The 16,801-nt window shown below is 41.5% G+C and overlaps 1 protein-coding gene across 2 annotated transcripts in view; it reads left to right on the top strand.

Moving 5' to 3' along the window:
• The window catches only part of RORA (RAR related orphan receptor A), a 740,821-nt gene that overhangs the window by 679,737 nt on the left and 44,283 nt on the right, over positions 1-16,801 (top strand). For both annotated transcript variants that reach the window (XM_025389589.1, XM_025389590.1), the window contains one exon: positions 16,428-16,513. In XM_025389589.1, coding sequence (XP_025245374.1) covers positions 16,428-16,513 — 86 coding nt within the window. The remainder of the gene's footprint in view (positions 1-16,427; positions 16,514-16,801) is intronic.

Below are 16,801 nucleotides of genomic sequence, written 5' to 3'. Positions count from 1 at the left end.
TCATTGGCACTGAGAGCAACTGCATAAGAAGTAGCTCCAAGTAGTTTGGGGCAATGACAACATCAGAACTTTGACACTCCATCCTCATTTTGGTGTCAAGGTTGGAGCCAGTGAATTTGTTGGAAGAAAATATTGGCCACTAGCTTTCTTCTAGAAAATTAATAGAGTGGATGACAACAAAGAACATTCGAAGGCTATCATCCACCACAGCATAGGAGTATCTCCACGCCCACAGTATATGTCAGATATCCAGATTACCCCACTGTTGATCATACACATTTTCAGTTGTGTCAGAATTGCTACTCCCCTGACTAACAAACTTGTACGCAAGCAGTGAATGTGGGAAGCTGAATGGAGGGACAACACAAGGGAAAATCCTGCTGCTCAAAAGAACACAGAATGGTGACTTCATTGTCATAATCTGATAGTAATCAAGGACAATTCTGACTTCAGCCACCAGTTCAGAAATCACTAAGAGGCAGGAGGGTTTGGTCATGAGGCCGTTTGGTGCTTTTACTGCAGTCACACAGAATTCCCTGTTTCCAGGCTCGGCAAATGTCCGTTACGCAGCCTTGGGTTGAAGACAAGGGTGTGCTGGGGAATTTGATGTAAATTTTAGTTGTGACATTGAAACTTTCCCCATTGAAACTTTCCCCACAGGAAGTCCTTTGGAACTATCATCATTTTATTCCATTTTATGTTTAAAAATATAAAAATGGGCTTTATTAAAAGCCCATTTTTTTAAGGTTTATGAGCTGTTACTGAAGACTATACAGAACTGCTACCTATTTTCCCGTCTCTATCTGCTTCTCCTGGGGACTGTTTTGGCTGCAGATGGGGGAAAGAGCCACACTGGAGTGAAATGAATGATTACATTCCTAGAGAGGTCTCTCACGATCTCAAAATCCTTGGCCCACTGGTCATTTATAGCCATTGCTAAAATATGTGACCAATTTCCTTTAGTGTAACAATTATTCTCTCAATAGACAAATATCCATCCAAATAACAATTTGTCCTAAATGAAATTCCTGGAATATTAAAATACATCATTAGTTTAGGAAATCTGTTAGTTGGCCCTCAAACTTTTTCATTTTTTCTTACATAATCCTTTCTTGCTCCCCATTGTTCAGTTAAAGTTGAATAAGCAGCGGGGCCTAGCAATGTCAACCGTGATGGAGATGCCACATAGCATTTGTCAGGTTCGGAGAAGGGTGAGAAACCATGTAGCAGGTGGAACGGATGGCTCCACAGCCCCTTGACTCCCTGACGTAGAGGAGACTGAAGGCAACATGATCACCACGTTCAAAAGTTGGCTTTCTCCATTTTAAGTTCTTCCTTAAAGCCTCTTTAAGGAAAGTCCCTGAAATGATACAGTAGAAAAATCACACAGACTTATTTAAAATGAATTCTATCACTGTTCCTGAGATCTCACCTGCCCCATTGAGGACATTTTGTTTTTGCAAAGTGCTTTGAAATGTGATAAAGGATCTTAAAGAGTATTTGTAAAATTATGCCCAAAGAAGACATTCTTTGAGGTTACTTTGCAGTGTCTGAAAGTCAAGAATGAGGAAGGAAAGGAAAATAATAGATTCACTGGAAAATGGACCACGCTAATTGGGCAGTGAAACATCCTTCCGTCACACCATTTACCTTAGCAGACCAGAAGAGGGAAAAGGCTCGATTTTTCTCTCATAGATACCACGATTCACTCTCAAAAACATTCCTAAAATGGACTGATATTTCTCTGGTAGAGCACCTGTTTTGCTACCGACAATGTTAAGTTCCATACTAATCAGCTCGTCCAGCCTAACTGACAACTCAAAAAGCTGATTCCAAGAACAAGAAACTGGCTTCAATAGAAATATTGTGTATTTTGAAGGGTGGGGACAGGTAAACAAATTTATCTTTGGGACATAGTTTAAAGGGAATTTTAAATGAATAATAATTCCTCATAAGTGCTAGCCATTCTTCTCACTGTTGGTGGGTGTGTTTGAGGTTTTTAAAACAAATATGCCAAAGGTTATGAACCTCCCAAAAATTCTGTTCCATTCAGAATTTATTTGTAAGTCTACACACTTATCAAATAATTTTTTTCTAAACTTTAATTTTCTCTTTTTTTAACTCGATTTCTTGGAATTGCTTTCAATGACTGCTTCAGGCCTCTGAATAGCAGTGAAGGCAAAATCAGGGCAAGTCGTGGTGAATAGTTTGGCTTTTCTGGAACACTGAGCTGACGCCAGTCACCCCACTGGGCTTGGTTCCCCAACATCTCACAGCGAAAGCGCTTGTCTGAAGAATATTATGCTTTTATGTAACCACCGGGGCTGCCTCAGAAGTTACTCCTCTATATCCTGATGGTCCTTGACTTGGCCTTGGACTTTGTCCTTGACCTCCAATACCTTAGACAGTTGCAGTTGGGAACAGTGTAGCTTGAGGTTCTAAAATGCTTTGCTGATGGAAAAGGTTTTGTACTGAAAAGTGAATTACAATAGGAAATGGATTTGCATTACTGACACTATCTGCCGTGGGCTTTGCCTCTATTGATTTAAAGCAAAAGGGCACAATTAGTGGCCTTCAAAGAGAGAGGAAAAAAAATTTAAAACAACTTAACTCTGTCCTAGCACATTCAATTAAAATTATTTACTTTGAAGGGAAAAAAAATCTTTGACATCAACACCATATTAGCATGGTATTGCCTTGTCTCATCTGTAATGGCAAGACATGGTTTTGAAAAAAAAAATTTTCTTTGTTTCATAGTAGTAAGGTTATTTTCTAACATTAAGGAAAAAAAAAAAAAAGCAGGGGGAGCACCAGGAGTTAGGTGTGTAAAAATGGTGTACTAGCTACCAGAACTTTTATTTTGCATCTTGAAGAGAACAGTTCATTGTGTTTCCTTTCCTCAGCCAATGAAAATGAAAACTTAGTTACCAGGTAGAATTCTCTTCCACGTTCTATCCCTTTTCCCTGAGAGATGACACCTGCTGGGTTTTGCCATAAAAAGAGGTCCCTGTTGGCAGGGTGCAGTGGCTCAAGCCTGTAATCCCAGCACTTTGGGAGGCCGAGACGGGCGGATCAGGAGGTCAGGATATCGAAACCAGCCTGGCTAACACGTTGAAACCCTGTCTCTACTAAAAATACAAAAAACTAGCCGGGCGAGGTGGCGGGCGCCTGTAGTCCCAGCTACTCGGGAGGCTGAGGCAGGAGAATGGCGTAAACCCGGGAGGCGGAGCTTGCAGTGAGCTGAGATCCGGCCACTGCACTCCAGCCTGGGCGACAGAGCCAGACTCTGTCTCAAAAAAAAAAAAAAAAAAAAAAAAAAAGAGGTCCCTGTTGTTGGGGAAATGAGAGTTCAGTTCAGCTCACTCTTCACATCACAGTGTAATACAGCAGGGCCGGCTCTGGAAGATTATTCAGTGCAGCACTATGCCTAAGAACAGATGAGGAAGCTGAGCCATGGAGAAAGAGGGCCACAAAGTGTTACAGGCGTTTGGTGAATTGCTCACTGCACGGACAGTTGTGAGAGCCTTCGAACCCTGTAGTTCAGTCTTTTCCCCACTTTACCACCGTGTGGGAGGCCTCTCTCCCACTTCCTCCACTTACCACCTCTCCAAGATGCCAGCCTCACTGTGGGCTTTCCCTAGAAAGAAGCACTGGTTTCTTTCCATCGTGCCCTGGTTAGTGTTATGTCTCACATTAGGCCTCTGTGTTAGAAATAAAGCTGCGAAACTGCATGTCGTTATACAAAAGGAATACAGTGTCCTATCCTTCATTCTTCTGATAGTTCCTTCAACTCCAGCTGCAGACCCTGCCACATTCTATCATCCTGAAAAGACAGACAGTGATCCCAGCACTGTGGGAGGCCAAGGCAGGCAGATCACTTGAGTCCGGGAATTCAGGACCAGCCTTGGCAACCTGGTGAAAGCCCATCTCTACTGAAAAAAAAAAAAAAAAAACAGGCGTGGTGGTGTGTACCCGTAGTCCCAGCTACTCAGGCTGAGGTGGTAGGATTGCTTCAGGCTAGGAAGTGGAGGTTGCAGTGACCTGTGATCGCACCACTGCACTCCAGCCTGGGTGACAGAGTGAGACCCTGTCTTAAAAAAAACAAAAACGAAAACAAAACAAAACAAAAAGACAGTGATGATTATAGCTAACATTTATGGAGCACTTACTATGTGGTAGGCATTGATAATACAGGCACTTGTGTACCCTGTAATAATGAGATAGGGCTCGTTTTAAAGGTGAGGAAACTGAGGCACAGAGAGATTAAGAAAGTGTCCAAGTTCTCATAGCTAACAAATGTCAGGGCAGAGATTCCACCCCAGACTCTAGAGTTTGCAAATCAGATCCCTACACTTTACCTTCAAGGTTATAATCAACTCTTCTTTCTCCTTAAAAAAAAAGTTTTCATTTTCATCCTTAATTCCTACATTAGCAGTGAAGCTAATGTAACAAGATGAGGTGCGCTCGTGCGTTCTGTGCATCCTTTTTGTGTCCTTGGTGCCCAGTCACGCAGGTTCTCAGCAAGCGGTGGCAGGACTTGCAGCTGGAGGGAGCCATGTGTAGACCCATATGTTGGGGGTGGGGAGTAAGGTGTATGTGTAAGCATGTGGGGTGTCTGTGTAGGGTGTGTGTGCAGTGTATGTGGCATGTGTGGTGTGCATCTGTGGTGTGTGTGGTGTATATGTGTTGTATGTGTGTGGTCTGTATGTATGTGGGGGGTGTGTGTGTGTGTGCTGTCCTTGGTGCCCCGTCATACAGGTTCTCAGCAAGTGGAGGTAGGACTTGCAGCTGAATAGACTTGTGTGTGAGGTGTGCCTGTGTGCCATGTGTGTGTGTGATGTGTGCCTGTGTGCCATGTGTGTGTGTGAGGTGTGCCTGTGTGCCACGTGTGTGAGGTGTGCCTGTGTGCCGTGTGTGTGTGATGTGTGCCTGTGTGCCATGTGTGTGTGTGAGGTGTGCCTGTGTGCCACGTGTGTGAGGTTTGCCTGTGTGCCGTGTGTGTGTGATGTGTGCCTGTGTGCCATGTGTGTGTGTGAGGTGTGNGTGTGTGTGTGAGGTGTGCATGCCGTGTGTGTGTGAGGTGTGCCCATGTGCCATGTGTGTGTGAGGTGTGCCCGTGTGCCATGTGTGGGGTGTGCCTGTGTGCCGTGTGTGTGTGAGGTGTGCCCGTGTGCCATGTGTGTGTGAGGTGTGCCCGTGTGCCGTGTGTGTGAGGTGTGCCCGTGTGCCATGTGTGTGGGGGGTGTGCCTGTGTGCCGTGTGTGGGGTATGCCTGTGTGCCGTGTGTGTGTGAGGTGTGCCTGTGTGCCGTGTGTGTGTGAGGTGTGCCCGTGTGCCGTGTGTGTGAGGTGTGCCTGTGTGGGGTGTGCCTGTGTGCCATGTGTGTGTGAGGTGTGCCTGTGTGCTGTGTTTGGGGTATGCCTATGTGCCGTGTGTGTGTGAGATGTGCCTGTGTGCCCTATGTGTGTGAGGTGTGCCTGTGTGCCGTGTGTGTGTGAGGTGTGCCGTGTGTGTGTGAGGTGTGCCTGTGTGCCCTATGTGTGTGAGGTGTACCTGTGTGCCGTGTGTGTGTGAGGTGTGCCTGTGTGCTGTGTGTGTGTGAGGTGTACCTGTGTGCCGTGTGTGTGTGAGGTGTGCATGTGTCCCGTGTGTGTGTGCTGGTGTGCCTGTGTGCCGTGTATGTGAGGTGTGCATGTGTCCTGTGTGTATGTGTTGGTGTGCCTGTGTGCCGTGTGTGAGGTGTGCCTGTGTGCTGCGTGTGTGTGAGGTGTGCCTGTGTGCCATGTGTAGGGTGTGCCTGTGTGCCGTGGCATGAGGTGTGCCTGTGTGCCGTGTGTGTGTGAGGTGTGCATCTGTGGTGTGTGTGAGCATGGTATATGTGAGTGTGGTGTATGTATGTGTGGTACGTGTGAGCTACGGTGTGCATGTGTGGTATATGTGTGTAGTATGTGTGTATGTGTGGTGTGTGTGTGCCTGTGTTACCATTTAAGATGGTAGCAGCTATTGGCATTAAAAAGGACCTGCTATTCTGAGCTCTGGCTGTGACAGTAAGATGTGCCCACAGCAGCTGTTAGCAATCAGAGTGTGTTTCTATCCTATGTGAAATGTGCTGCCACCACGTGTGAAATGGATTTCAAAACCTTGCCGTACTGAAGTACCAAACTGTGTGAATGGTACACTTTTACTGCAAATTAGAAAGATTCACTTATTGCAGTGATAATGTCACACTCACTCAAGCTATTTTAAGTGACAGAGACACACATTGCCAAACAGTGGATAGCTGATAGCAGTATTTTCAGGACAGTCATAGAATGTCATCGGAAATGTTTGTCTCTGCAGGCAAAAGCAGCACCTTGGACTAGAGGAGCAAAAACTGAAAATGGAAAAGGAAGGACAGTGTTGCGGGCTTCGTTCTGATACCTTTACATGGCTGTTGTGTTCTTACTTCGCCTCCAGTGCATGACTTACATAAAAATAAGTAGCTTCAAGATAAACACACAGGCTATCCATTTCGTTTTCTTGGGGAAAAAATGACATTTATGAGGTGTTATAATGTGTGCATTGATGCTCAGATGTCAGACCTTCTTAAAATAAATCTGACAATCTCTTAGCTTGGTCCAGAGCATTTCTTCTCCTTATGTCTCACAACTCCTAAAATCCCCAAGGCTCTGCTGCCTCTTTCTCTATGTCCCTTTCCTAGTAAAAAACAGCCACCAGCTCCTGCTGCTTCCCCTTGGGAAGAGACATAGAAACAACTGTGCTTCAGCTATGCACAAATATTGCTATCCATTCTCAGGCTGAGCTTTTATGTTGTAATTAAGAATGGAAATGTTTCCTTAATCAGCAAGTTTAAAGACCATGCATTTAGAGAAAGAGTCAGAAACAAGTCCTCAGGTTGTCTGGTCATTAGTATGCCTGGCTGAACTGGTTGTCTTAGAAAAGCATTATAAAAGAGAATTTTTTGAAATACCATTGAGCCACAATTCAGAAATACATCTGCGATGTATTTGAAAGGCTTAGAACTTGCCATATTTTTTGTTTAGATGTTACTGACCATGTCCTGGAAACTGGAGGTGGAGGAACTAGTTGAATTTCTAGGAGCTGGTCACTAATTCTTCAAGATCTTACAATCTTAAAGTGGTTAATATGAAAACATTTACACTTCCGCTTCTGGCAAGCCTAAATAATTTGCCTGTGATTTTTAATAAAAACTAGACCCTTCCCTCATCTCTCATTCAAAGCTTCATCCTCTTATTAATTCTAAAGACACTTTTTTGAAATGGAAAACAGCACAGAGGTGGAGCAGAGATACAGGCTGTGGGCTAATCCTCTTAACAGTCCTCACCCACTAACATGATCTGTGGACCAAGAAAGTTTTGGTGTCATGACACCATGTTCCTGTGACTATAAATGTGTTGTCTTTTTAGTGTTCTGGGCTTGCTACAGAGGGATGTAAATGCATTTTCAACGTTTAATGTTACAAGTTATTTCCAATTTACCATGAATCCAGTTTATTTGGTTGGGGAATATTCCTTGAGTGACATCTACTATTCAGTGAGCAGTAGCGGATCTTCAGAATGCCATCAAAGTTCATGGAAAGAAATGATGGGTTCCTTTGCCTGGTAAGCTTTTATGACTTAACCTGGATTCTTGTTATTTTGACCCATTTCTGCACATCTTACTTCATGCAGCGGGGTTTTGTGACCGCACAGTTATGGGGGTCATGGAAATTGTGCAGGTGGAATTAGTAGTCAATGGTTGTTAAGAATTTGTGGGGTTATGTGAAATGTGGTGTGAAGTTAAGACAGCTGGAAAGTGGAGTGGTTTTCTCGTGGGCTTAAGTGTGAGAATGTTGGGGGTAACTGGGTAAAGTAAGATTGTTTCATAAAATGCAGTAAGAATAATTCTGATGTTTTTGGTTGAGCAGAAACTAGATAAGATCACCAGATTTGGTTTGGTTTTAAAGATGTTCTTTTTTGTTGTGAAAAACAGACCTTGAGCAATGAACGCAAAGAGTTGACCCCACTGCTCTCAGCTGTAAGGAAGATTTCACCTAAATGTAGCGTAATTGTTCCTGTAAAGGAGAAAAAATGGAATTGGTATCTAGAGTGAGGTTGATCGCAAGAAAAGATTACATGGAGTTCTTTGAGTCAGATGACTTTTTTTGTCTAGTATTATCCAGAATTATGTAAGGGACACCATTGTTGGAAACAACGTTATTAGGAATTTCCCTTGAGCATAGTCTAATCACTTAGCAAACTAAATGGGTTCTCTTTCTTGCTGATATGAAATGACATTTAACCCACCCCGAGAGATTCTAGAGAAAGAGGACTTTTGTTAGATGTTACTGATCCCAGGGTCCTAGAAAATCTTCAAGGACTTTATATTTTAAAATGTAGTTAATTCTAGAATCTTAGAGGGACCTTATGCCAACTGAGAACCATTGGTTAAATGGCCAATTACTTTTATCTTAGCCCCTGATATCACACAACCCCACAAATCCTTAACAACAAATACATCTGCTGTTTACAAAGGCAAAAGTGAGGAAAAACAGAAGAAAAAAAAAAGGATTATATTGCTGATCATGGTGGCATCATTTATTGGGTGAGAACTTATTTAGTATTTGAGCTACTGGATGAGTAGGATGAAGTATTAGGAAGCTTATTCTCGTGCTGTTCAAGTCTTTCACTCAAGGTTTAAATTGGTTACCAGGTAGATACCAAAAAAGGTAGAGTCAAATGCCTTAAATTTAAACAGTTTGTGCATTACTATGTGATAGGAGAATTCTAGAGAGAAGTGGATCTAAAAATCAAAGCCACCCACTGTTCTTCTATATGAAAAATCTGTTTCCTCTGTGATTTGACAGAATTTCCCTGTCTAGGGATAAAAGTGCTCATTTGGATTTGGCTTTTAGCAGAGATACATATGCATCAGGGAATGTGAGTCAGTTCTCTAGAAAGCTTAATCTAGTAGGGATGGAAACATATTACAAAGGATTAATATTCAGTTCCCATTGTCAGAACCACCTGCATATTCACAGAAAGCCACATGAGAAGATGTGCCTGGCTTCCTTATTCTTCAGAGATTTCCTGCACACACAGCTCAGCTTTCTCTGAATTCAGATGGGGCATTGTGGCCCAGTATTTTAACTCTTGCACACCTAAGTCTTTAAAAGACTGAAGAAAAATTGTCAAAGTTCCAAAACTTCAATTTTGTCTTATTTTAAATTTAGTTCACAAATGTTTGATCTCTTGATGGTTTGAGGTGTGTGTGTGTGTGTGTGTGTGAGCATGCGCACGCCATCTGGCAGGTATACTCAACACTTTTTATTGAAAAATGATTTTTTTAAAAGCCATTAAGTTTTCAGGAGAAATTACAATCCAGTTGAAGTTTTTTAAGAAGTGGCTTATTTAGTAAGGTGAAGAACTTTTTTTAAATGGCTATAATTTGATAGAGTCGTTTGAGTCAGATGTCAACTTAATAATAAGGCTTGGGGTGTCAGAAGGTGACATATATGTTTATTATGTTAACAAGTGGGAATTATGCCATTTCCATGATGCCCCAGCAAGACTGTACAAGCCCTAGATAAAGCCAGGTCAAGGACTTTGCATAAAGAGGAGACTTGTCCATCTAAGTGCTCTTTTTCTTCTAAGTTGTGAGTAAGATAGTTACATCTGGACCCATGAGTCCCTCGGGAAAGCATCTTGGAAACCAATGATTAAAAAAAATTTAAGTAAGTGTAGCTAGCAGATGAGAATTATGGTACTGTGTAATTTTTATTCTCTTCGTGGCATAGCTGGATATGGGTAATAGGACACAGCGTCGCAATCTTTGCCACGAATGATATGGCAGGCTTCCTGAAGCTTCCCATGTATATACGTTTTTCATCTTCAAAGAGCTTTGTGAGCACTCATTTACCACCACCTGCCTGGGAGGTAAGAATTACTCCCATTTTATAGATGGAAGAAGTGGAGGTGTAAGTGAGTTGCTTGAGGCCACCCAGGGAGTTTAGACTCGGAGGCAGACCTGGAAGGCCCAACTCTATCTCTTAGCTGAATTGACTCCCAGTGCTTTCTTTTTGGTGTTATGTCCCCTTGAGAGCCCCCGATCGGTGATGGCATAAATCTAAACACATCAAATAATCCTGAATAAGAAAGAGACACCAAGTCTGTCTTTTTTGTGGCTGTTTCTGTATCAAAGCCCTGGGAAATCTGGACATAGAGAAGAAGCCATTTAACCCTCCTGAGGCTCATTTTCCATATCTGTAAAATGGTGATGATAATACCTATCTGCCTCCTTTAGGGATGCTGAAAGCACCAAAATCAAAGCAAGCTAACAGGATCAAAACTTTGAAAACTAGAGAATTCTGCAAAAACTCAGGCATTATTATTGCCAAAAATGACTATGAGACTGCTTACTGAAGGAGTAGGGCTTTCTAATTGGAGATCTAATTGTTTTGGTGATGTTCAGCAAGGATGAAATACTGTCATGAAAGAATCCAAAATCAAGAGAAGAAAATAATATACTAGGGAAACATATTAGTGTTATATTTAAAATATACTTAGCAGACCAAGTGACCAAACAGGTTGATCGTTAGTTTGCATAGGATGCAGCTAAAACTCAGCTCTCCTCATCCCTGAGGGCCATTGAACATGCCTGGGCTATGGAACATACCGATACTCTATTCCAAGCCACAGGTCCAGGTCGATGGTCTGTTCCCCTTCCACATGGAGATGTAATGAGAGCTCTCTGCAAACCCTTATGGTGGCCTGGGGCCTCCCATGGCAGAGTGAAGAGAAAGCATGTTACTCCCTGAACTCTCCACTCCTAGCACTATAGAGAAGGGGCACCAACCCTGGAAGGAGGGTTTGAAAAAAGGGAGCTTGTCTGGGTAGACAGATTGAAGAAAGGCTTCCTCTCTCCAGGCTGTTGCAGTCGCTCTGCAGCAAGGCTCACAGCCAGGTGCATTTCAGCCCCTACTTTTGCCCCCTCAGTTAGGCCGCACTGGGCAGAGCACAGCCTGCATGGCCATCTTTAGAAGCCCTGAAATAAGAGGGCCACAAAATTCTAGAAACCTGGTGCTCCTGAAGTCCCTCCAGGAATCAAGGTGAAGACTCTGCAGCTCTCCCTCGACTAACCTTGACACGCAAGCCAGGCCGCCATTCAGGCAGCTGCAGAAGCCTTTAATACCCTGGCAGTTTTAAACAGGGGATAAAATAAAGTGACTAATCCATAAAGGACTCAAGCCATTTTACTGAAAACAAAATCAAATGCCTTAGGGTTTTTCTTTTTAATCTTTATTGATTTTTCTGCTTACAAAAGTAATACATGCTGGTTGTAAAAAATTCAAACATTAGAGAAATATGTAACATAGCAAGTGAAAAGTCCTCCATATTCTCTGCATTCCAGAAAAAAAACACCGTCAACAGATTTGTGTAAAAGATAGGCTTTTTAAAGCACTAGTTTTTGACCGTTTTTGCAAGACACACAAAATTGGTTGACATTCATAAGCATGACAGACATGTTCTCATAGATGTACTCAAGGTTCGCCCATCGGCCGTTTCCTGGCAAACCAGCAGTAACCCCACCCCATTCAGTCCAATTCAAGAAAATATATGATTGTGCAAGTGAGCTAGAGTGAACGATATTATTGGGGTAACCTTGGGTCCATATTAGTTTAGTTTTTATGTGAACAAATAAAAAACTTTAATTTTGTAAAACTTTTATTAGTAACCAATTCCCTGTGACACTCCTGCAACTTATTGCAACATACCACTGTGTTGTAGCAAACAGTTAAGCAGCAATGTTGTGAAGGACTGCTGTGGTAGCTGGTAGGAACTGCCTGTCATATTATTTGGAGGATAAGCAGCTTTTCTCTATCCCCACCTCAGAAAGAGCTTAAAGTCTGGAGGAAAGAATTTCATTTCACTATAAGGCAGGATTTCTTATCAACAACAACAATAATAACTACTACTATTTATTGAGTGCCAACTATTTCTAAGAACTATGTGATGGGCATATAGAGCGAATACATATATAAAATGCTCATACAGATATCATATATATGGTATGCATTTATGTATCACATCCTTGAATCTTCAGGTATGAAACTGAGGCTCAGAGAGGTTAAGTAATTTGCCTGGCCTTAAGAACTGTCAAATGTTGGCATTGGTCATTTTAGGGTTAAAATTCTAACCAGAATTTTGTGAAACTGAGATCAGTGGCCTAGAAGGTTGATGGTTCTTTTTAGTTATAAACTAAGCGGATAACTCCCAGAAAGAGATAGTGACATCAATTCCTGAGTAGTGTGTTAAGTTTAAACAAACTACTTAGGGGATGTCTTTTGAGCCCCGGTTAGTGATTGCTTAACAAGAGTGCAATGATGATGATGACAATGATGACAGTAACAATAAATAGTGATGCCTACCGCATAGGGTGTTGGAGGAGTGAGATATAATGCATGACACATTATTGGCACAAATACATGTAGATGTTATTATAAATTAGATTATCATTCAGAGATCACTACTCACAGAATGAAGTACTGCCTCTCATACAATTTTTATTTTATTTTTTTAATTGTTTGGGAGAATGGGCACTGTTCTCTGGACCATGACATCTCCTAAGATAGGTCCTGAGGAATAAATGTCATCTTAAGAATGCTAGTGCCCAAGTTCTTGTTCCTTTTATAATTAAAAATTCAAAGCAAACTTTTTATAGAAGTGCAGTGCTAAATGACAGCCTAGCCCCAAGGACCACTTGGTTAATTAGCACCCTTGCATTCCAGGATTTCCTGACGCCCGCTGCCACTTGTTGTCAGCTCCTTGAAACTGCAGAAATTTGCCTCTGCAGGTGTGGAGAGCCTGCTTGAATTACGTAGGGTGCATGAGAGAGCAAATTATTTAGGCAATGGAGCTGAAAATGTGGGCAAATTAGAATTTTTCATAGCAAGATTGTTCATTGTGAAGCCAATTCATGATTATATTGCGCATCTTGCTCCAGATATTCCACTACACAATAAACTTCTTTGCTGGGATGAATATGTATGTGGGCTAATTTAATCAATATACTTGTGAACGTTGACAGTAGTGCTGTCTGACAGAACTCATCCTTTGAAATGCTGGCTGAGTAAATATGTGCAGTATATATATGGGCCAAGATTCATAATTTGTGTTAAAAGAAGGTTTTGAGAACACACCACACTACCTGGTGGGAAACCAAAAAGCCTACATGATGAAAGGCAAAGGGCAGAGGGATTTTTGTCTTCCTCCTTCTTGTTGGACTGAAAACTCAAATTCACAAAACTAAACTGCCTCCTTTTGAAAAATTTGCAAGGCACTGACTGCATTTTTTTCTCATGGATTAATTTGAATTCTGTTGACTAAAATTGACTAAAATGGGGGATGGAGAGGGCTTTTGTGCATTGTTGGATTAAATGAAGGGCTGAGCAAGTGCCCTGCTCCCATCTGCAAATGCTCGCTTTCTGGGAATTTCAACACGTGTGATCAGATCACATTCAGAGGGTTTGCTTTTGGAGTAGGGGGATTTTAGTCATTTCCTAAAGAGCATTTGCAACTGAAATTGTCATCTGAGATAAGAGAGCCATGCAGGAGGGAGCCTAGGAGACTAGGTTAACCAATCAGAATACCTCAACTTGCTATCCAGAAACCCTTCTACCACCTTACCGTGAGATTCCCAGTGAAGCTTGTTTCAGTTAATTCTGATTCTTTAGCCCACTGGAACTAAGCACAGACACCATGGGGACAAAGATCTAAGTGAATGCCCCCCCACCCCCCGCCGTTTGGAAATACCAGTCAATCTACAGTAGGTCCATTTATCCTAAGCTTCTTGGCCTCCACAGATCTCATGACTGTCTCCGCTCAAATATCCTCCAGATCTGAAAACCCCTGCGAGCTGAAGCCTGACTCAGGCCATCAGTCCTGTGTCACAGTGGCACCAAACTCTGGGGTCTGTAGTACAACTGCTCCCCACCCGCACCTACCGTCACAGCCGCTGGGCCATGAGCCATTCCAAAGATGGCAGTGCTGGGGCCAGCATGGTACTCCCAAGGCCACTCCCATCATGAGCGGTCCTCCATGCCAGACAGGCATCTTGGTCACAGCCTTAAACATCGTTACTTCACTTCTCAGTAGTAATCCACTGTGAGTCCAGGCCAACTGGACAGGAATACTGCATATCATTTTCAGTTTGTCCAGATGCAGTTCTACTCAGTGTTCTCAATATGCCCTGCCCAGGGCCTTCATATTCTTATAGAGGACTAAGTAGACATGCTTGATCTCCCCCATTGTTAAGATGGAATGAAGATAACTCTTAAAAGGCCCAAGTTTAGCGTCAGGTAGTTTTGATGCTGACTTAAATGCTAGGACCTAAAGAGGTTTGTTCATCCCTAATTTCTGTCATTACACCTTGAGGTGAGACATGGGGAGAAGCAGATCCAAGTAGGTCTTCATTTCATGTATAAATTCTGTTTAATGGGTGGTTCAAAGACTTTATGTTGCCTAATTATTATATTCCTAAGAATCAAGGTAGTGAGGCTGGTTCTTATTCTAGCCTACTCAATTCATGTAGGGAAGAGTAGGCAATAACTCAGCTGATAACACCTTTCACGATTTCTCTACTTCCACTTGCCTTTTGTGCATCTCTGCAAAATGTTAGGCATAAGTCGCTTTCTCTAGAGTTGCAGATCTGTGGCACAAACCTTTGCCTTGACTATATTAAACATATTGGAGGGACTGTGAAGTATGAGACATTATTAGATTTCATATTTCATAAAGAATTTTTCTTGAAGAAATCAAGCCAAGTGTTAACATGTGGCACACTTGCAAATGACAATTTTTGTTGAATGCAACCTTAAACATATTAAGTTGCTTAACTCAAACTATACCTATTAGTGTCCACAGTCACCATTATTGGGGTACTAGAAAGCCTCCAGAGTATAGAAAATACACTGGATGTGAGATTTGGAACAATCTTTAAATTTGGACAGGAAAGAAACTCAGTATGCAAGCACAAAAAAAAAATGATGGATAGCTTTTAGAATAGCTTGCACTCCCTAAGTCACCACAGTACTTGTATTAGGCCCTGAGAAAGGGAGTTAGCAGTACACATGGTTTATAATGAGGTTAAATCCGATAGTTTCATGTGTGCTGTAAGTACTGAACACAACATCACCCCAAATCCAAAGTAAGTGGTTGTGGAATTATCCCAGGATATGGGATTACATTAGAAGAAAGAGTGGGCTGTGTGTCTCTGTGTGGTACTTACACTGTGTGACATATTCTTTGGACAAAGAAATTACTGTGTATAAGGTCTGGGGCTAGGTAAGGGCTGTATAAAAATGAAACAGACTTGGGCACTTGCAACTGTGTTTCTGTGTGTAACTCAGTAGATAATCTAACATGATACCCAGTAGTGAAAACCATAGAAAATGAATTTAGCATCATGACACATTCCAGGTAAACTGGTGACTGTTCCCATTCTGTCTATACAGCTCAGCATTGGTCTTTATTTCACATCTAAATTCTATTTAATAGTTTATCTAAGGATTTTCTTTTGCCTAATTATTCCTTATTTTTTATCCTTAATTATGCTCTTTTTAACTTTGAGATATAATGTGTGTGCTCAGAAATGTGCTTTGCCTTATTTGAGAACTTTGGTGTGATACATTTTATTTGCTAGTCTTCTAGCATGAGGCATCTTTAAGTAATCAGTTGGGTAGACACACATGCCCTCTGTACCAGGAACTAAATTTCCAACGTAAAGAACTCAGAAGCAATACATCCTATTTGTCAGGATTCATCATTATTAAATTCAAACAGGATATTAACTCTGTGGTTGAAAGGTTCTGATTGTACACAAATGGACTAATTTTTAACACATGGCAACTGCGTTAATTTTTTAAAAGATAAGTAAGGAATTCTTACCATCATATATAACTTATTAATATTTTGAATTGAATCATTTTCCTAACTAGAGCTGACTTTTTGGAGTGTATTTTTCTCTAGCAGTCAAGCTATAAAGCTCAGCCAAGACAGATTTATGACCTTTTAAAAATAATGATAGAAAATGAGATTGGAGGAAACATTTCAGTATCTGCTTTGCTCTGAGGCCTAAACTGCGAACTCTCCAGTTCTTGAAGGCTTTGAAATGCTGATTCCAGTCTTCTTGTGGGTTCTTAAACACCTTCTCAAATGACCCATTTTAATAACCCGAAAGCTATTATATAACGAGCAGCCATAATTTAGTCCAGGGCTCTAGGGGGACCCTCACAGTTCAGCAATGAATAGTTAATGCAGTATAATGTTTAGCAGGTTATTAGTTTTCACTATACAAATGCTGATCAGGGAACGCTTTTATAAGGTGTTTAAAAGAAAATGTAATTAACTGGTTGCGTGCTTCTGTTGCAGCTCAAATTGAAATTATTCCATGCAAGATCTGTGGAGACAAATCATCAGGAATCCATTATGGTGTCATTACATGTGAAGGCTGCAAGGTAAGCCTTTTTAATTGTTGTTGTTTCTATTAATGTTAAAGTGTATCTTCGTGATTTTTATGCCTCCACTTATGTCTTAAAATTCAACTCCTTAGAATTTTGAGTGATAAGAAATGACAGGACAGAAGAAATATTTTGGTGTTAAATTACACTTAAGGAAGTTATATATATTTTTACTCCTTCCTTCAAAAAAATAGACTACAAAAAGGTATTTGAGCATTGCTTGTCACTTTCAACCCTAGAGTTGAACTGATGAGCAATCTCTGTGGTAACCTTTTTTTAAAAAGA

The sequence above is a fragment of the Theropithecus gelada genome, chromosome 7a, assembly GCF_003255815.1.
Source record: "Theropithecus gelada isolate Dixy chromosome 7a, Tgel_1.0, whole genome shotgun sequence".
Taxonomy (NCBI): Eukaryota; Metazoa; Chordata; class Mammalia; order Primates; family Cercopithecidae; genus Theropithecus; species Theropithecus gelada.
The sequence above is the reverse complement of the archived record's forward strand: the minus strand, read 5'-3'. Positions and strand labels throughout refer to the sequence as shown.